The sequence below is a fragment of the Theobroma cacao genome, chromosome 5 (genome assembly GCF_000208745.1).
Source record: "Theobroma cacao cultivar B97-61/B2 chromosome 5, Criollo_cocoa_genome_V2, whole genome shotgun sequence".
Taxonomy (NCBI): domain Eukaryota; kingdom Viridiplantae; phylum Streptophyta; class Magnoliopsida; order Malvales; family Malvaceae; genus Theobroma; species Theobroma cacao.
The window spans coordinates 2839539-2859949 of record NC_030854.1 but is presented as its reverse complement, the minus strand read 5'-3'; the positions used below and the strand labels follow the sequence as shown (position 1 = coordinate 2859949).

General features: G+C 35.9%; 4 protein-coding genes across 4 annotated transcripts; all 4 read left to right on the top strand.

Moving 5' to 3' along the window:
* Positions 3373 to 4259, top strand: LOC18597955 (60S ribosomal protein L12-3). The gene has a single exon (XM_007027269.2). The coding sequence runs from the start codon at positions 3469 to 3471 to the stop codon at positions 3967 to 3969; it is 501 nt and encodes a 166-aa protein (XP_007027331.1). The 5' UTR covers positions 3373 to 3468; the 3' UTR covers positions 3970 to 4259.
* LOC18597952 (aquaporin PIP2-2) lies at positions 12659 to 14618 on the top strand. Its single transcript, XM_007027266.2, has 4 exons — positions 12659 to 13081; positions 13411 to 13706; positions 13937 to 14077; positions 14188 to 14618. Exons 1-4 carry the CDS (start codon positions 12787 to 12789, stop codon positions 14305 to 14307), a joined length of 852 nt encoding a protein of 283 aa, XP_007027328.1. The 5' UTR covers positions 12659 to 12786; the 3' UTR covers positions 14308 to 14618.
* On the top strand, positions 15663 to 16982 carry LOC18597951 (pre-mRNA-processing factor 39). Its single transcript, XM_018120887.1, has one exon. It carries the CDS (start codon positions 15663 to 15665, stop codon positions 16980 to 16982), a length of 1320 nt encoding a protein of 439 aa, XP_017976376.1.
* Positions 17595 to 20155, top strand: LOC18597950 (V-type proton ATPase subunit G). Its single transcript, XM_007027264.2, has 4 exons — positions 17595 to 17824; positions 18797 to 18890; positions 19366 to 19466; positions 19704 to 20155. Exons 1-4 carry the CDS (start codon positions 17651 to 17653, stop codon positions 19845 to 19847), a joined length of 513 nt encoding a protein of 170 aa, XP_007027326.2. The 5' UTR covers positions 17595 to 17650; the 3' UTR covers positions 19848 to 20155.

The window sequence follows — 20411 nt, the reverse complement described above, 5'->3', positions numbered from 1 at the left end:
TCTCCTCCACTTGATTTTCTCATTAATTGGTTTGATTTGATTTCAAGTACAATTCGCGTGTGATTCATGAGTAGTGTATGTTTCTCTGCAGTGTTACTGAATTATAACTTATTACCTTATTAAAAGTTTGAATAATTTAATACATTTTAGCATTTAATTTAATGCTCAGTGCATGCATTTCCCTATTCAAAAAGAAAATTCTGAATCATTATAAGAAATAAATATTTTATTTTAATCAATTTCGATTAGACAATAAAAGAATCAAACAAAAATATTTTTGTAAACAAATCATGGAGCAATTGAAAAGGGTGTTCAATTTAACCGGACTCAACTGTTTGTATGTGATAATTACTCACACTTAAAATTCCTAAATTACCGTGGAAGGACACGTTGGGAACTATCAAAAAAAGTTTGAAGAGTTACTGATTTTCAGAGCACGAAATGACACGTAAGATAAATGTTTTGGGTGGGACCGTACATTGAATAATTGATAGTGGATAAAGAATTTATCCAATCAGACCAACCAGGAGACATGTGGACCAATCAGGCCGCCCCTTTAATCACTGCAATTTCATAGGACTGTACACACGCTTTCAGTGGACTGCAAGTCCAGAAGCGTGGGGTCCACTTTCCATCTCCGTTAATTAAAAAGATCTGAACGTCCATATCTTGACACGTCATTTATGGCAATTTTTTTCCTATCCTGGAATTTTCGCGAGGTCTTTTATTTTTGTCGCGATGTGCAAGTGACGTGGCAAGTCACGACAACGAGGTGACCCATGATGCACACGTGTCATTAGGTAGCTATATGATATTGAAGGTTATTAAGTTTAAAAGATGTTTAGCTAGAAAATAAAAGGAAATATTACAAAATTTGAAAAAAAGGATTAATTCGAATAGCTTCAGTTTGAGAATTTAAATATTTAACTTTTAAAATTTGTTAAGTCATTATTTTTTTTATTTTCACATGATATTTTACAAAATTCTTAAATTATTTTTAAAAAATTTAAATAAATATTTATTTTTATTATATTCAATTAAATTCATGTATTTTACATTTTTGAATTTGGATTTTCATAAACAATGGAGTAAGTTTTCCTTTTTTTTCAAAAGATGTTAATTATTAAATCATCATATCTTCATCTTCTAGAAAAATAAAAATTTTCAAGGGAAGAGAGGTTATTAAACTATTTTAATCATGAATTGTGTTGTCAACATCATATAATTGAAAATTTGGAATAGCCCCATCAAACAATTCGGTTATATATTTAATTGCTTTGAAAACATTTTTGTTTTTCACATGGAAGCAAAAAGCATCCTTGATAATTAGTATTTTTCCTTAAAGTCCAACAACAAATGGGCATTCATGGGTCATTACTTTCTTTTTAGTCTGCATGCTTTTTCTGTAACTAGTCAATAATGTTTAGAGGCAAAGTTCCTCTTACCTTCTCTTTTTCAACTTTGTTGAACTTGTAATCACCCCTACATATACAAATTTACGTTAATTAGGGGTACAAAATATTTAGCTTTAATTAGGTGAGGCATAGGTTCATGTGTCATTGAATTCTAAAGTTTTGTGTGTTCTATTTGAATTCAAATTAAATGTTTTTTTTTTTCGAGTGATGCATGCATGTGTCTAAAGAAACGTTTTATTTGCGAATGATGAAAAAAAAAATGTTGTACTAACTTCAATAATTCTTTGACTCTTCACGAATATTACCTACTTAAGTTTGAATGTGTTACGTTTTTTTAAAAAATGTCTAATCAAAATCTTCATACATATCATGCAATTAATTCAAAATATATCACGACTTTTTAAAAAAATCTAATTAAAACCTAAAATTAATAGTACGAAGTAATAACGTAATTTTTTATGCATATCATGCAATTAATTCAAATATGTTATGATTTTTCAAAAAATATCTAATCAGAATCCAAAATCAAGATAAATTTACTAAAAAATTAATGATAAGAAGTAATAATGCAAATCTTACTAATATTTTATGAGTAAATAAGATAATGTAACATTTGGACTAGCTGGTATACTAGAGCTTGGTCCGAAGCAAAGCTTCAACTTTGTTGAATTTTCTAAGGCCAAAGTCTATTATCCCTAAGCTAAAATCAACAAGGATATCGATAGCATTAATAATACAAAGAAAACCCCGATGCATAAAAGTTAATACGATCACCTTTGGATTAAAATAAAACCTAGGCATGCATGCATGGGATGTTGTATGATGAGCTAAAATCTTGTGAAAATCTTATTTTAAATAGCATTTAAACGTTCATTGGATAGAAGGAGACTATAATAGATGCAATGGCCTAATAATGTTGATCTTGGGATTGTATATATTTTATTTTCTTCAAGATTATCTTTGCTTTGAATATTACATAGAATCTATCTTTATATATCTTGTAAGAAATGACTCCCCCTCACCCTCTTTTTTAATGTAGTTAAGTGGGTTATGTCTCATAATGGAGTTCCCTGGAGGATTAAAGGATGCATGTGGCATGTCTAGAGATTCTTTATCAAATGGTAGGGTTCCCATATGTTTTTTCTTTTTTAAAATTTCCAAATCCACACACAAACAAAAAGGAGAAAGAATCCCCTTTTTCTTCCATGTTGTGGATTAAGCCATTTCTAGTCCATCAAGGCACAATTTGGAGTCAAAAGAAGGTGCTTTATGGTACCTTAAACGTCTTGTTGCGGACATTGTCATAACCCAACCTTTAGCTGCATAAAACATCTAGATTCTCAAGGGGATGATTCAGGCCCGAGTAGTAGGCCGCAATAATGTTGAATGCGGATTCGATTGTTAAGAGGTACCCGCACCAGGAACCTAATTATGTGCTCTTCCTTCATTTTAACTTTAAAAACCTATTATAAAGCCTTTTTCACTTTGGGTAGCAAGGGTAATATATAAAAAGTTCTTTTAGGCTACTAGCTTTGAGAAGCTTCTTCTTCTTCTTTTAGCCCCGTAAACATTTCATATTAGTTTCAATAAGATTTAAAATATTTGTCATTAACATTTATATTGTCTACAAAGATTGTAATTTAAAATTCTAGACTATGCACGGGCCTCTTTCTACCTCTCTTTTTCTTTTTCTTTTTTGACCTCCACGTGGCTAAAAGGAGGAAACTCTTTTAGAGCTTTCTTTTACTTATGTAATAGATTTCATGGGCTAAAGTTATCATATTCATTTGGGCTTTGAAAAAGTCTCATTGCGAAATTAAGTGTTGTGGAAAACCAATTGGCTAGCCCAACAGGCCATTGAGAGCCCGGAAATTTTCCCGAAAGCCCAGGACTATTTGGTCATTTCGCAAACCCAACACACCAAAAACCCTAATTCCCTACCCCTTAAAACTCCTCGGCACTCTCCATTTTCATTTCGCCTCCGCCAAAAGCCCAGTTTTGCTCTCCTTATCCTTCAAAATCTTAACCCTAGCCCCCGCAGTAGCCGCCAACCATGCCACCAAAGTTCGACCCGACCCAAGTGGTCGACGTCTTCGTTCGAGTCACTGGAGGCGAAGTCGGAGCTGCCAGTTCCCTCGCACCCAAAATCGGTCCTTTGGGTCTCTCCCCCAAAAAAATCGGTGAAGACATCGCCAAAGAAACCGCCAAGGATTGGAAGGGCTTACGTGTCACCGTCAAACTGACCGTCCAGAACCGTCAAGCCAAAGTCACTGTGGTTCCCTCTGCCGCAGCGTTAGTCATCAAGGCATTGAAGGAGCCCGAGAGGGATCGTAAGAAGACAAAGAATATTAAGCATAATGGGAACATTAGCCTCGATGATGTGATCGAGATTGCGAAAGTGATGAGGCCCAGATCCATGGCTAAGGATTTGAGAGGAACTGTGAAGGAGATTTTGGGAACTTGTGTTTCTGTTGGGTGTATGGTTGACGGGAAAGACCCTAAAGATCTGCAGGAGGAGATTTCTGAGGGAGAAGTTGATGTTCCCTTGGAGTAAACAAAAAAAAAAAAAACAAAAGAAAGTGAGGGTTTTTGGTTTATTATTGTTTTTTTATGTAAGCTTCTTTTATAAGTTTTTGGATAATTTTTCAAAAAGATGATGATTAAGTCTCCTAAGGGGTTTAATGATGATGAAATTTGTGGAGGGTGGTGGTGGTGGGGTTTATATTTTGAATGAGGAGATGTATGCTTTAAATTTTGCTTTTAGGTTATTCTGCTTATCGTGGAACGAATATTGGGATGGAATCGTAATTTTGATAATTGCATTTTCTGATGCACTTAATTTGCGGACGTGTTTGATGATTTGTTGATTGTGTAGTAGGGTTTTTGAGTTCTGTGGTGATTGATTCTTATTCTGGTGCTTTTAGTATTGCCCTGGCTTATCATATGTGATGTTGTTGATGTTTTTATTGATTACTGATAACATTACTGCCTATGGTTTCCTTTTTAATGTAGTAATGTAGAGGGAAGGGGGGGGGGGGGGGGTGTTTGGTATAGAAGCCTCGCTTTGGCCAATAATTAGCATGTTGCCTTTTTTGTCTATTTAAATTTATGCCCTTTGATTGTGCTATGTCTTGTTTCTTGAATGCGTTCAAGGCTGATAGAATAAGATTGTGTTTTGAAGAACCTTAGCTGTTCTTTATCATTACTATTGCGGAATCACTTTTGCTCGGGCAGAGTAGTTGATCAGACTTTTAAGAAGCTTAGCTGTCTGTTATGATCTTAAGTTTCAAGTGGAGGTCTAGGGGGCAAGAGACCTCTCCAGTGAGTAGTATTTCCAGCTAAGCTGTTGGTTATTTTAAACTATCGACTTTTGAAGCTTATTGTGGGTCAATCTTTTTGGCTAATATGGCATTCTTGTTGATTTCTTTTTCACTTTTTGCATGAAATTGGTAGAACTTATTAGTTGAATATGTCACTTGATAAGTGTTGGATACTAAGTTGTTGGTAATGTATCAGAATGCAGATAGTTTTGGGAGGAAAAGCTTCCGTGAAAATGGTTGGACTTGTAGCTTCCTTATTTGCATTGGGGAATATCCTTGTGGCATCAAGATTTTTTGTCTTGTTTTTCTTACACCAATCAGGAGGATCAGTCAGTCACTTCACTAGCAAATAGTGTCCATATGGAATCATGGAGTCATTTTCTATTCCCTATTTTATAGTTCATAGAACTTGACCCAAAATTAGGTATATGCATGGTATTTGGTGCTGTCACTTTATAGTATCTTGTTTGATCATATTTAGGTTGAGTTTGGTGCTTGTTAAGATAAACTTGGCAACTTTTTATATATATAAAAAAAAGTGTTGATTAAAATCTTGAGAAGATAATGATTTATGAGAAATGTGATCTGAATTTTCAGAATTAACTATGTGTGATGCAAGGAGATTTGCATTTTTTATAATTAAATTTGTTTTCAATTAATTAAGTTTTGGTAGGCAATTAATTAGTTTATTAATTGAATGAGATTTGTACTTGTGATAATTAAATTAGTTTAGCTCGGCCAACATGTTAATGAAGAAAAAGAGTCGACCTTGAAAGATGGATTTAGTTATCCATAAAAGTAAAAAAGAAACCTTTAATCTCCCTCATAATTAAGACTGTTGAAAGCCTACTATAAAAGTTGAAGATAGCAACTTTTTATTTGTGGTAAGGACTAATGACTTGGGAGACAATATGGACAGCCTCGTATTCCTCTCTAATCAAGGTCTAAATGCCTCTTGTGTTGCAACGATAAAGAGTTTCACATTTTGATTAACTGTTCATCTTTCATGATGTTTGAGTAGGGGTACAAACTTGATGGAACAAAAAATTTTTGACAAGTGTCTATTTTGATACTTGTAATGTAAAATATGTTAGCCCTGTATTAAACAAAGGGTAAAATTAAACACTATCAATGATTAAAAAAAAATTAAAAACTCTTTACCCAATTCCTTATCTTTTCATGATTTTTGTTTTGTCTTTGATTAATAAGATTAAAAGTTAAAAAATGATTTTTAATGACTTATCACTTTTTTGTTAATTTGAAAGGTTACCTCTTTGCTCCATACAAACTTAATGTGAACCACAAAATGCATCATTTGAATGGCAAATGAAGATGAAGCATTCACAATCAGAATCATTCAGTAGTTAAGTGTATATCTAGTGATGGTGCAATGGTAAATGGATCGCACAAACCTGAGCTGGTCTCATTAATCTTTAATTTCTTGAGTTAGCTGACATCGCCCATGAAACTCTTTCTCTTGAAGCCAAGCCAAGGCCGTTCCATTCGAAAACTGGACGACCAGCTCCATCATGGCAGCCTGTACTCAAGGGCACAATCTCAGATAAGTGTGAACAAGCCGCCTTCTTGAATTTGGCGGAAGCCCGCGACAATTTCCCTATCTTTTAATTATGTTGATTGGTCTATATTTTTACTTGAGCTGCTATCTCTTAGCTTTTTGTTCTTGATCGAGTCAAGATCTTCAAGCTATAGCTTTGATTGCGGTAATTCGAACATCCTTTATGCTAGGGTAGGCTTTCCAGCTATGTATTGATTCCCACTAACACCATCAGTATTAAGTATTTTTTTCAATGATAATACTTAATTTTACTCTTTGTTTGTATAGAGGGTATTTGAACACGGGGCTAACCTATTTTACATTATGAGCATCAAGTTGACACTCGTCAAAAATTTATTCATGGGGCAGGTAAGGAGAACAGAAGATTTTTGTTCAATGCGGGCATGAGACAATCACAAATCATTCACAAATCACACGGTGCTGCAAAAAATGGAAACAGCTGCATATAGTTTTACAATGAAGAATACATGATTATACATCCAAAGACTTTGCAAGGAGTAATCCTTCCTTAAACACGCCGCATAGTTGTGCAAGACAATGTACATGAACCCCTTCTTCAACCAGTAGCCTAAACTATCACTGGCATTCCTCTACCGGATGCAGGTCCATATATATATCAGCCCCATTGACAACAGTCTGTTTTAAAAACAAATCAATTCTATGGAGGAGGATCGAGTTGCATTTCTAGTGTCAGTACTTGTTTCAAAGGCTGAGGCCTCTCTTTGGTTTTCTAAAACCTCTTCATGGCTGGTATTGAGAACCTCTATTTAGACCCCGAGTCATTTTCTATTTTTGCTTACGAATGCTGGAACTTACCCTGGAATCAGCGCTTGTAATTCCCCTGGAAGAATGCCAATAATGTTGGTGAAATAAATACGTTTGCCTCCAAGATTTTCACACGTATCCTCTCCGGAATGTTCTTTTTTCTTTCGTAGTAAAAGAAACCGTGTTTGAACAATGTACACATGGACTGCGGCCTACCATCAATCTGGCCTATGACTCAACCCTCCTTTGTTTCCTTGCTTGGATATTTTTGGCTGTCTTTTTCATCCTTCCCTATTTAAGCGATGTTGGCATTCACATTCTCCTCAAATTGCAATTGATTCCTCGTTCTCTCTTTGTAAAACCCACAAAAAGCCTTTTTGAAAGTCCTCCCCAGGTGTTTTGACATATCTCTCTTCTTCCCAGGAACAGGAGGAAGAGAGGAGTTCATTGTTAACCCTTGTTAATCGTCAACAGATAGTATTAAGACAACAATCACCTTTTCTTTCAGGCTTCTTTGATGGCTAAGGAAAGTAGGAAAATGTATAACTGGATTGAAGTAGCTCCAGCTCCTATTATTTACCCGCAAAAGCCTTCCAATTCTCCTGGTTTGGAGACCATTGTTGAAGATGTTGCCGAGGAATATGATGACAATTCATAATTCCAGGATTCTGCTGAGTGCACCTGAATTCCTCGAGACTTGTTAGCATCTAAAGGAATGTTCCGATTGGCCCTTTACCGGAACAAATGGTTCATTTAAGTAATGAGGAGAAGCAACCAAAACGAGTCTGAAAAGGACATGACTGCATCATCATCCATGAAGGATTGAGAAAACTAAGTACTCCTTAAAGCAGCAATGTACTGTAAATTTTGTAGATTAGTTTTCCTGTTATTCTGTACATATTCTCTTCCATCGAAAGAAAGTAAATAATTTCATTAATTAAATTACTGTCTTGCTCTCAAATATTCCCTTATGTCATCATCCTGCAATCATCTTGAGAATTGCATAATTAACATTTCCAGGCTGAAACTTTGACACCCAAGAAAGCTAATTCTAAATTTCTAACTATAGGCTTTGATCCAATTTGCACTTCAAAAGAAAAAATGAAACCAATTGATGATAAGTTTATTCCTTATAAGTATAAATTAAGTTAATTAAAATGGCTTTGAAAAGCCATACCGGCATAACTCTGCCAATATCTTCCCAATCCCATATACATAGCATTATCATCCATCGTTTTTCCTGTTAGTTTCTCTCCCTCTATGTCTTTATATCTGTCAAATCTAATGCTATCTTTATTAAATTTCCAACCAAAGCTTTTGTCAGAAGTCAAGCACCCTCTCATCTCAACGTGTTAAATGTTAATTTTGAGAAGGTAAATGATGTGCTGCAGGGAAAATCTCGAGGTCTGGTTCGTCATTTGATAATCAAGTCAATCTTCTGAATGGGGGACACGTGCACCGATTTTAACTCGTGGCTTTGAGTGAAAACAAATGGAGCTAATTAGGGTGGTAGCTTTTGAAAACTTGCCGCGTCGTCCCTTTCATTTCTTTCAACTCGGAAATAATCTGTCCTGACCATAAAGTTACGTCCAACCAATTGTATGGTAGTTTTGCTTACCATGTGCACTCGACAAGTGTTTTCCACATTTGTCCCATGCTTCTGACAGGGCCTTTACTTAATTACTTGATCTTCCGTATTTTCCACATGGCTTTAGCTTAAAGGGTAGGCAACCTCTCCATTCCCATTCTTCTTGTCAATAATTTGCTTATTTTAACTCATTATAAGAACCACCCACCACACCCATTCACCACTCAACCCAGTTCCAGTCTACATCCAGCAAAAGTCCATAATCTTGCAGACAAGTTCCAGTTCCAGTTCCAGGTTTTATCTTTTCCACTGGTCTCTCTTTCAGCCGGTAAAAGGAAAGGCTTTGTTATTCTGCAATGGCAAAGGAGATTAGATATCTGAGTGCTTGGATTGAAGTGGCACCAGCCCTTGTCATTTCACCTCTCAGAACGTCAAATTCTCCAGTGTTGGAGACAATCGCAGAAGAAGAGGCCGAGGAATCGGATGACGACTAAGAAATTAAATTTGGATTGCAGTTTCCTTTCTTGTGAATCCTGAGGTCATAAATTGTAACTTTTGTGGTGCTAACACGTCGACAGAATGTTCTTTCTGAAAACAACTCGATCCATTTTGTTTTATTTGCTCCATTGCAATTCTAGTCTTGTTTTCCTTGATTTCATTGCTTCTTTTGTTACTAGTTTCCTAGCAGGCTTGTTGCAATGATTTGCCACAGAGCCAACACCAAATTATTATGGCATTAATGATCTCGCTCGTGCATTAATGTCCCGGTACTAGTTGGCTAATACTGTGGACAATTCTAATAGATTCCAGGCTGATAATTGGCATTAGCCTTTTTTGTGGTTTGATCTGCCCAATCTTTTCCCATAAGGAATCTCATAGGAGGACAACCTTCAATGAGACAAGGAATGACTAGTTAAGAAAGAAACTCTTTTCTCCTTGCATGTGGTTCAGTTTCTTGGCAATATCTGTGGGGATTAAACTTGTGTTCTGTTAATAATTGGAGTCAAATAAAAGCTCGTGAAGACAGCTAGATTGAACTTGTAATCATCAAGTGGCATGATTTTGAAACAAAAAAAAAATGTTGAGAAAAGAGGGCCATATGCTTCCAATTGAGTTGGACACATAATGAGTAGTTAAGTGCAGCTTCTGGAGAAGACCAAACCAACTACATTCTTCCAGGGAAATGTAGAGCATTGCATCTTGGAACAACTCGAAACTGTCTTAATTATTTGATGGGGTTTACTTTTCCACCTTTCTTTGAGAAATGAAATGCATGATACACGATGTTCAACACACGCGCATGTATAATTTCTCTTTCAAAGTGGCAAAAGATAAAGCAGGGAATAAAGTAAAAAGGTTAAACTCCCATTTTCCCACATATTTCTTCCTTTTTCTATAATGGAGTTGGTAAAAAACAAAAAATACTTCTCAATGTGTAGTAATTATAGGCAATGAATTAGAAACGTAATTAATTGTAGGCTTTGACTAAGTAAATATATGAACCAAATCATAAAAATGGAAAAACGTACATAAATTATTTTCTCACCAAATTTTTTTAAGGTCATTCATAGAATGAAAAAAAGTAGTTTTTTTTATTCTTTCAATTTTAACTGATGAGTTACTCATGGAGTGATATATAAAAGGCGTATTTGTTAAGAAAAATTTTAAATTATTTTAAATCAATATTTGTTTTTATATGATGTTCAATCAAACATTTTTATTTTTATTTTTATTTTATACTAAATAAGTTTTTACAATTAATAATTAATTAATTTTTATTAATCAAACGTCACTTGTCATTTAAAAAAATTTTAACAATTGTTATATACTTCTAACTTTATTTTTTTCCCTTATGAATTTTTTATTTATATTCTCTGGTTCTATATGGAAATGCAGTGTATCATGCACATAATGTTAAGATATAAAAAACATGCAATGTATATATCATATACATTATGGTAACATATAAAAAGTCGTATTTTAATAAAAATTGACTACTCAATAGATAAATTTTTTATCTCAATGTAAATAATTTTAAATACCCTTCTTTTTAGCATTTATCTCGAATGGTCCATTATCTTTGTCATACCACCCTACCCAATATAATTTTGGACTTTTCTTTTTGACCAAAAAAAGGTTGGGGCCGTATTATCGGCTACGAAAAAATGTTGGGGAAGAAATATTATTTGGCACATGATGAAAGATCAGAAGACGACAACCGACCATGCTAATGGGCAATCAACGGCTAAAACCCCAACATCGTCTTTGAAAACAGACTATTTGACACGTGGCTTAACGTAAGCCAGGAACATATTCTAATATTCTTCCCTATTGCTTGGACTGTGGCCCAAGACTCTGGGGATGATTATTGATTAGGGATAAGCACAGCGATTTTTGTTTAAACAAAATATATTAGTGTAGTATAAGTGAGAAATGATTGGTGGCGGCTGTTTAAAATACAACGTGGCAGGACAAGAGTGGTTGAGTCAATCAGCGGCGGTGGTGGGTGGGACCAAGTTGAACTGGACGGTGGTGGTGAAAGGAACACTGATGAGTCGGTACACCAATTTAGGCACGCGCACCGTCACACCCCGGCACACCATTTCATCTGATTCTTGCTGTCCAAATACTGCCTTGGAGGGGATGGTCCCATCAGATTGAAGACACGTGGCGAATTATGAGCCAGTTAACAGGAACGGTAATGATTTACCTTACCTGCCGCTTTCTTCAGTGTTCGCCAGATCAAACGACGCTGCATTCTTCACATTTTATTTGGCCTTTTCCGAAGGAGAAAGTCTTGTATTTCCTTACGTAACCACACCTTTTTTTATTTTGGCCCATCAATTCATCATTGCAATGAAGGACAATAATAGTAATAGTGGTGCTACAGTGAAAGATTAGTATTTTTTGTAGTGGGAGATCCACTATTCAAGTTAATTAATGGGTTAATATTAACTAAGTAACCACCAATCTAATTAAAATATTCATGATGTAAAATACATTGTTGCTTATGGATTAATAAAATGAAGAAGTAAGAAGCTAAATTAATTATCTTATCTGTTCACTTTTTATATGTTTAAGAACAAAGAGAGAGATTGACTCCAACAATACCTACCAAGTATATACTGTTTCTTTGATAGGGGCCCTATTTTAATATGCCTAGAGCAGCTAGAAACATAGTATTAGTAATAGTTAAACATGATTATCAATTATCCGTATTGAAACACATATGAATTATATATATATATATATATGGTTTATAATAGTAAGGAGGATGTCTCTAACAATTTATTTTACCCGTATTTTTTGTTAATAGATAAAATAAACACGATGACAAATAAATGCTAGATCAATTAATTGTATTATTTTTTTTAATAATTTTTTTTTATTTTGATTTGGTGGTTCGCTTAGTTTTTTTTTTTCTATTTTTGCGTCACATGTTTAGTAATTTTTTAATTAAAATTTAAGATTTAAGGATTAAAATTTTTGATTGATTGTATATAAAATTAAATACACAAAATTATAAAAAGAGATACTGAACAAGACATCAAATGAATTTCTATTCAACTTTCTTACCATAATGAAAATATAAAACTAGCTTCCACTTTATAAATGCAACTACATTTGGTGCTGCAATGTAATTGCTTAGGTAGACATCATATGGAACTTGATCATGATTCAAACTTCACACCCACTTTCATAAAGTAAAATTACATTAAATGAACTTGGATTTTTCTCAACAAATTCAAAGCTGGAACTTTTAAGACCTGAGTGGTCTATAATCATATTGTTTTTAAGAATTACAAGTGACCTGAACTACCTTGCAAAGTAGTGGCCAAATCACAGGGAGCCAGGGAATCAAAGTCCATGAGTAAACAGTCACCCTTGGTGGGGTCACGGACAGGGAAACAAACCATACTTTTGTAATATGGGGCGGCAAAGCTAAGCTGATTGACACTCACTCAACTCTCTCACCTCACCCCATATATACCCCCACTCCACTTCTCCATCCTTCCCATCACAAAAATTCTTTAAGGAAAGATAAACAAACAAGGCTCTCCTCCAAGCTTCTATCTTCTCTTTGATCACCTTGTCATTGAATTTTCTTAGCGCAAAGAGGCCATGGCTAAGGACATTGAGGTCGGTGGTCAGTTCCAAGCCAAAGACTACCATGATCCTCCGCCAGCTCCGTTGGTCGACGCGGAGGAGTTGACAAAATGGTCCTTTTACAGGGCTATAATAGCTGAGTTTATTGCCACGCTCTTGTTTTTGTACATCACTGTGTTGACAGTGATCGGATACAAGAGCCAGATTGACAAGGGTGGTGATGAATGCGGTGGTGTTGGCATTCTTGGCATTGCTTGGGCTTTCGGTGGCATGATCTTTATCCTTGTTTACTGCACTGCTGGCATCTCAGGTAAAGTATAAGTGTCTCTCTCTATCTTTTTCTCTGGGTAATTGATCATATCTCACTTCTTGGATAAACGGGGTATTTTTCTAAGATCAATGGTTTTGGTTAGCAATTATGACTGACAAGTGACATCTCCCTAAAATATATAGTAACTTTTTTTTAAAGCCAAAAACAGATCATTTGCCAAATCAGTTTTCCAAGAACATGTTCCCACTGAAGTAAAAGTTTTTTCAGAAGCAAGAAAGTGTCAAAAAAGGTTTAAGAAATTACAATTAAAATAGGGTAAAAACTGGGTAATTTAGCAGATGGCTAACAGTTTTCGATGAAATATGCAGGGGGGCACATCAATCCTGCAGTGACCTTTGGGCTGTTCCTGGCTAGGAAGGTGTCTTTGGTCCGAGCCATTTTGTACATGGCTGCTCAATGTTTGGGAGCCATCTGTGGGTGTGGGCTGGTGAAGGCATTCCAAAAATCTTACTACAACCGGTATGGAGGAGGAGCCAACAGCCTCGCTGATGGATACAGCACCGGAACCGGCTTGGGCGCTGAAATCATCGGCACCTTTGTTCTTGTCTACACTGTATTCTCTGCTACTGATCCCAAGAGGAATGCAAGAGACTCCCACGTCCCTGTATGTCTCTAACTCAACCAACTCCACACTTTCTTTTTTCCCTTTTTATCCTCTCAAATTAGGGTACAAATTTCTTAGAAATCTTACCAATTAATTTTGGTTTGATCGCAAAATTCATTGACTTTATGGTTCCTAATTTGAAATCACCATTGGAAGTAGCTAGACATAAAGTGTACAAAAACTTTCCATTTTTTTTAGTTACTAATTTTTTTTCTATATTCTAATTTAAGGTCTTGGCACCGCTTCCCATTGGGTTTGCTGTGTTCATGGTTCACTTGGCCACTATTCCGATCACCGGCACCGGTATTAACCCTGCTCGTAGTTTTGGAGCTGCTGTTATGTACAACCAGGACAAGCCATGGGATGACCAAGTATGAACCTGTCACTCATACAATTGATTTTAATTTTTCCTTAATTTCAAGGCAACCTTTTTGAAGTATTGATGCTTAATGCAACATTTGTTGTGTTTGAATTCTTGCAGTGGATTTTCTGGGTTGGACCTTTCATTGGTGCCGCCATTGCTGCAATCTATCACCAGTATATCCTGAGGGCAGCTGCTGCTAAAGCTCTTGGATCCTTCAGGAGCAGCTCTGCCATGTAAAAAAATATTAAGCAATAATTCTCCAGCCACGAGAGAAGAAAAAGGGTTGCCTTGAAGAAATGAAGTTTTATGTGGTCAAGAGGCTTTAACGGACCATTGAATTTGTAAATTATAATGGAAGGTGTCATGCTCCTCCGTATCATCTGACACTTATTTTTAATGTGCCCAAGTGTTGTCATCATCCCTGTTTTTCTTGCCTATCCTTTTTTTTTTCTTTGTCTCGGTGTCTCTTTGTTGTCTTTGAAAATTTTATCATCGAGTACCTTGTGTGTCTTTATTTGAAAGAGTTCATTTCCCTATCCTTTCTTTCCTTCTTTTTTATCTGGATGGAAAATGACTTGGGGGACTTATAAATGTGGTGAAATTGGCAAATTTATCCATTCAAAAGTGACCTGATCAAGAACAGGAAAACAAAGGCTTTGGATATCGTAACAAACGAATTAGATATTAGCCCTGTTGGTGTTTTCTAGCTCTTAAGTCGGTGGCAGCTACAGAAAAGAACAGTAAACTGGGGGTACTTCAAAGCAATTTAAGTACATAAAACCTATAGTATTGAGAATGATTTTAATCCAGACAACTCCTGTCTAATGTGAAATACTCTACCATGAGGAGGAGATTGGTGAATTTAACTTTCTGGAATAATAGATCATCTGATCTGATTATCTTATAAACCGCTAAGATGAATCAAGATTATCTGTTTCCAGAGGACTTTCAACTGAACTGTTTCAGAAATGAAGCAAGAGAAACAGCTTTAGGTGCCTCTACCAAAGATAAATGGAAAAAAAAAAGAAAAGAGACAACGAAACATTCATATGGCCAATGCCAGATTCAACAGGGGAAAAATAATCAGGGAGTTCAAATCAGACCAGGTTGCTGTATCATGTCAAGTTTTCAAAATTTGGCATGTGTTAAGTGAGGTGGCATTCCTCATTGTCTCAGGGCACCTTGTCTTTCTCGGAAATTTTTTATAACAAGGAAAGGAATTTAATGGTATTAGCACTCATTTTTGGCAATGCATTAAACTCTGATATTGAGGATTTATTAATGGCAACCTTTCATGATTCCAGCCAGATAATCTATTCATTTAATGCAGAAAACAATGTCACCATGGCATCACCATCAGACAAAGTTTAACGAGAATTGAATCCCATTTCTCACCATTTCTTCATGCAACTCTAATTCCTGACTAGAGTTTATATAATGTGGTGCCTTCTAAACTGGGAAATTAAAGAGTTTCATTGCATATCTTAAATCTATAGCTCTTTTGTACCTTGAAAAAATCCTCGCATTTTTGCAATTTCTCATCGGTTCTGCATAATTTTCCAATAAGCTTCCTTCTCTCCAAGACACCAAACATGCCAAAACAAGCCTCCAAAGTATGTCTCTTTTTGTCTATAGTATTTTCAATTTTAGCAAATCATAGTATTTCTGCAACGACTTCTGAGCAATCTTATGCTCCAGCGGCATCAGAATCTGAAAACAAATCTCTTTCCCTAGAATCTTTACCTTTTCTTCCCAACCCCGACAGTCCAACTACTGAAGCTGAAGCTGTAGCTGAAACTCTCTCTCCAACATATTTTTCTTTTCCTCCTAGCTCCAACATTCCTGATGTTGAAACCAAACCCAACGAAACACTCTCTCAAGAGAATGTTTCTAATCTTTCTAATGCTGATGAACCATCTCTCGAGACCCAAGGTGAGCAAAAGCTCTTTCAAGACCTTGCATCTCCTCCATCCGTTGATGATCCTACTCTTGAATCGAACAAAGGTGATGAAAACATCTCCACTTCTCTTTCTCCTTCTAATGTTGATAATTCTGTTCTTGACACCCGAGATATGGATAATCTTTCTCAAGAGAATACATCTCTTCCTCCTTCGAAGGCGGATCCTCCAGCTGTTGAAACCAAAGAGAGTGAAGATCTTTTCCAGGAGAACACATCTCTCCCTCCTTCCCCCAGTGTGGATACTCCTGCTGTTGAAACCAAAGAAGACGAGAATGTTTCTCAAGAGAATTTATCTTCTGCTGAAAACAAAGATAACGAGATACCGTCTCAAGAGTATACGTCTGTTCCTTCTTCTTATTCTCCTAATGTGGATGCTACTAGTCTTGAAGAGAATAAATCTCCTACTGTTGCCCCTGCATACGTCGACAATACTCCAGCTCTTGACACCTCAGACGATGGGAGTTTCACTCAAGAGAATCATTCCCCTGTTACCTATGCTAATACTCCAGCTCCTGAAACAAAAGGGGAGGAAGATATCACCAGCCAGGATTATTCATCAGTTACTCCTCCCAACACAGAATCCCAAAATCCTGAAAATGTACCTGAACTTAATGACTACAGCTCTCTACCAAAAACTGCAGTCCCTGCACCATCAGAGGCAGTCTCATTCCCAGAATCAGACCCCACCATCCAAATGACTCCTTCAAACGATGAAACTTTTGGTTTGGCTCCAACAAGTCATCAGACAATCTTGCCATTCAACTACAGGGCTGAAGATGAGCCTGTTGAACCATATGAAGATGAGGACTCTTGGAATGGAGTGAATGGAGCTGTGGCTGGAGTTCTGGTTGGTGCTTGTGTTATTGGGGTGGGAGGATTTATTTACCAGAAGAGGAAGAATGATAATATCAGAGCACAGTATACGTGCTTGGCCAAGAAAGGAGGGGTTTGAAGCTATCTATATCTAAATCAACTTCCGCAATTCCAATTCTCTGAAGCTCTATTATTTTAGCTTTATGTGTTTTCTATTTCCACCATAGAATTTAGGTTGGGTTGTCTAAGCAGCGGAACTTCCTGTGTGGTGAAGATGGAGAAGAATGCACCACTTGAATGCCATGGAGATTTGATACAGGAGTTGGTGATTTGCTCGGTTATCTACTAAAATTGGGAACCTTGAACGTTTATCATAAGTTGAATAAATATGGGATACTACATACTTGCAAAGATATTCTTTCTTAATTTATTGTTCATATTTATGTTTTAAGTTCATTTAAGCAATAGTCATATAGGGCAAAATTTAACACTATATTTTTGCACTCATTTTGATATTTTGACAATTGTGGTTAGTAATATATTTTTTTATTTGAAAAAAGAAAATTTGAACCTTACTTTTTAAACAGAATCATGCATTTATTAGATGAATTATTCATCTAAATGTTGGGGTATAATTTTTTATTATTTGTTAAACTTGAAAATATGAAAAAAAATTTCTTGTAAATAAGCATTACTACCATTGCTTTAACCACAATGAATAATGAATTTGCCAAGCATTAAAAAAAAAAAAAAAGAGTCGAATTGAGCCCCAAGTCCAAATTCTGGCTTATATGTAGGGCAAAAGCGATGGAAGCATTACCAACCAATTATAAAAGCCCTCGTGGAAATCAAAACGACATGGTTTACCTCGGTTCCCGTTGTGATGCTAACAGTTTATTTTCCTCCCTTGCATTAGTCAAACAAGCGTCCTTCAGTTTTGCACTGAAATCTTCAGACAAAAATCTAGACACTCTTTTCAAGGTAACCCAAAATTTTTCCCTTTTTACTATAGTTTTTAATATCTTCGTTATAATTCATATGGGGTTTTATTCTGCTCTCTGCCTTGCCAAAAGATCAAAACGATATGTTCTGTTATAGTGTTATTCATGGGGAGAGAATAGAATTCTGTGAAAGATCAAACTAAGAAAGCAGAAAGCAGAAAGCAGAAAAGCAGAGATCCTTTTTTTTTTTTAAGTCTTTTCAGTTTAATTTTAATTGGATTTGGTTGGTGGGTTGTTTTTAGATTTTACTTTGAAGTCTTTTTGTTCCTCTAAATTGAATTGGTGAAGTTTTTTGGAAAAGCCTCTTAGCTATAAGAGGATATAAGGTGTTGATGGGATTCGAGGAAAGATCTTTGATTTAACTTTATTTTGTCTAAGCCTTAAATAATTAGTTTTAAATTTTGTGTTGTATCCTATGAGGATTTGAATCTTAACTGTTTCTTGGAGGTTAAAGTTTGCATCTTGCTCAGGACCCTTGTGCAAAATGTAGCTATAGTTCTTCCTGTGAAATGAACTTTCCAGGCATACCAAAAAATTTTCTTGTAACAATAAAATTAGAGTTTAGGTACTAGACTTTGTGGTAAAATTGAGTTTATGATGTCCCTTCTATTGAGAACTTAACATAAGCCTAATAGATTATAGGTTAGAGCTATAAGCTTGCTTCTGTTGAGTTTATCAATATGATTAGCCCTGGTCTGTAATAGTTTATCTTAACACTCTGATAAGCCTGGAATCCAAATTTTCTTTTTTGACATCTACACTCATGAACTTTTGAGTTTGTGTTTAGTTTAACCTGTTGGGATTATTCATTTCATGTGCTCCAAATTTAATTCTTTCAGACCTCAAAGTACCTTAATGGTTATGAGTGGGGTTCTCTGCCTGCCAGACTATACAATTGTACTGTTATAATCAATCTTGTCTTGAAAGTTATTTTGGGCTTTTGGCATTGTAGGAAATCATGGAAGCCAGTCGGGGTCAAGGTGGAATTCAGCAGTTGCTTGCTGCGGAACAAGAAGCTCAGCATATCGTCAATGCCGCCAGAAATGGTAACCATTCTATGTGTTGTTTTTGACAGATTTTCAGATTGGACAATTTGAAGTGATTTACCTAGATTTGTTTTGATATATTGTTATCTCTTTTTGTTCATTTGTATGTGAACTATGCCTGCAAGACTTGGTGTGAATATATTTGAGGCTTTCTTCTCATATGCCTGAACTTTAGAAGGAGAAAGAATAAGAAAAGAAAATTGTCCTCTTCATGAGCTCTATGGAAGAGTTGGCTGTATTATTTTCTCTTGATGAATTGTGTGTGTGTGTGTATGCAGCTCATAATTTACATGATTATTTTATGACAATGTGTGCACTCTGACATGCGTGTAATTGCTTTTCCATACATGATTTTTGGTCTTTTCGAAGTGTATGGTCTCAAGAATTCTTTTTCTTGGTTCAGTTTTATAATTTTTCATTTTTAGCTCTGAACTAATTTCCCTTGTTTCCTTATTGCCTTGGTATCTACCTTTAGCAAAGATGACTAGGCTGAAACAAGCCAAGGAAGAGGCTGAAAAAGAGATTGCTGAACATCGAGCTCAAGCGGAGGAGGAGTTCCAGAGGAAAGTTGCTGAGGTAAAACATCTTGAGTGTTAAACTAGAGCCTAGCATTCTGACTTTTCTTTTTGTAGCTTGTGAAGTTTCTATTCATCAATTTCTTGAGATTGCTAATGAGGATTGGAAGCTTGTCTCCTCACCTTGCATGTTTATAGCATCAATTCCTTCTCTTAAGCTGCAAGGTTTTGAACTGTGAAGTCCTTTATAGATTTGTTACCTCTTTCTTTCTGATGTTGTCTTGTGGTCATCAAACAGAGCAGTGGAGATTCAGGTGCTAATGTGAAGCGGCTTGAGCAAGAGACAGAAGCAAAGATTCACCACCTGAACCTTGAGGCTGCAAGAATATCAGATGATGTTGTCCAAATGCTTCTCAAGCATGTGACAACTGTGAAGAATTAAGCCCCTTGACATGGCAAACAGTCAAAATCTGTTATACCAGTTTTTTTCCCTTGGTGTGGTTTATCCTAGGCCATAGCCTCCTCAGTGTTGTAGCATTTGCCTTGTTCTGTTCACTTAGTTTAAACTGTGCACGGCAAATTAGATCTTTTTATTGTCGGACAAAGCACTTCAAGAATATGTTCGCCAACTGATTTGCCCAGCATTTGTCACCATTTAATTCTGTAGTGGGGAAAAAGAGCAATAAAGTTTTACTTATGTTAATATGTTTGACATTTGAACTTAAATGTATAGTTATGATCAGATTCTTATGTACCCAAACCATTTGTTTTTACAGTATCATACAAAGAAGACTGTTTCCGTAAGGGGCATCAGGAATAGGAAAGGGCCCTGTAGATAACATGCATCCTGTAGAACTCAAGTATCGGATCTGTCAAAGAAGGCAAAACCAAGAAACAGAGTTCATATGGAAGCTTGGCGAAACTGGCGAAACCAAATGGAGCTCATTATCGGGGCCTGGCGAAACTGGATCGCTTGCTACATCTAAGGCCTAGTAACTGTATTGAG

Excerpts from the sequence above, each read along its gene's own strand:
- LOC18597955 (XM_007027269.2), top strand. The coding sequence starts at position 3,469 with ATGCCACCAAAGTTCGACCCGACCCAAGTGGTCGACGTCTTCGTTCGA.
- LOC18597952 (XM_007027266.2), top strand. The coding sequence starts at position 12,787 with ATGGCTAAGGACATTGAGGTCGGTGGTCAGTTCCAAGCCAAAGACTAC. Across the intron at positions 13,082-13,410 it reads CTGCACTGCTGGCATCTCAG|GGGGGCACATCAATCCTGCA; the intron begins GTAAAGTATAAG and ends TGAAATATGCAG. Across the intron at positions 14,078-14,187 it reads ACAAGCCATGGGATGACCAA|TGGATTTTCTGGGTTGGACC; the intron begins GTATGAACCTGT and ends GAATTCTTGCAG.
- LOC18597951 (XM_018120887.1), top strand. The coding sequence starts at position 15,663 with ATGCCAAAACAAGCCTCCAAAGTATGTCTCTTTTTGTCTATAGTATTT.
- LOC18597950 (XM_007027264.2), top strand. The coding sequence starts at position 17,651 with ATGGAAGCATTACCAACCAATTATAAAAGCCCTCGTGGAAATCAAAAC. Across the intron at positions 17,825-18,796 it reads ATCTAGACACTCTTTTCAAG|GAAATCATGGAAGCCAGTCG; the intron begins GTAACCCAAAAT and ends TTGGCATTGTAG. Across the intron at positions 18,891-19,365 it reads CGTCAATGCCGCCAGAAATG|CAAAGATGACTAGGCTGAAA; the intron begins GTAACCATTCTA and ends ATCTACCTTTAG.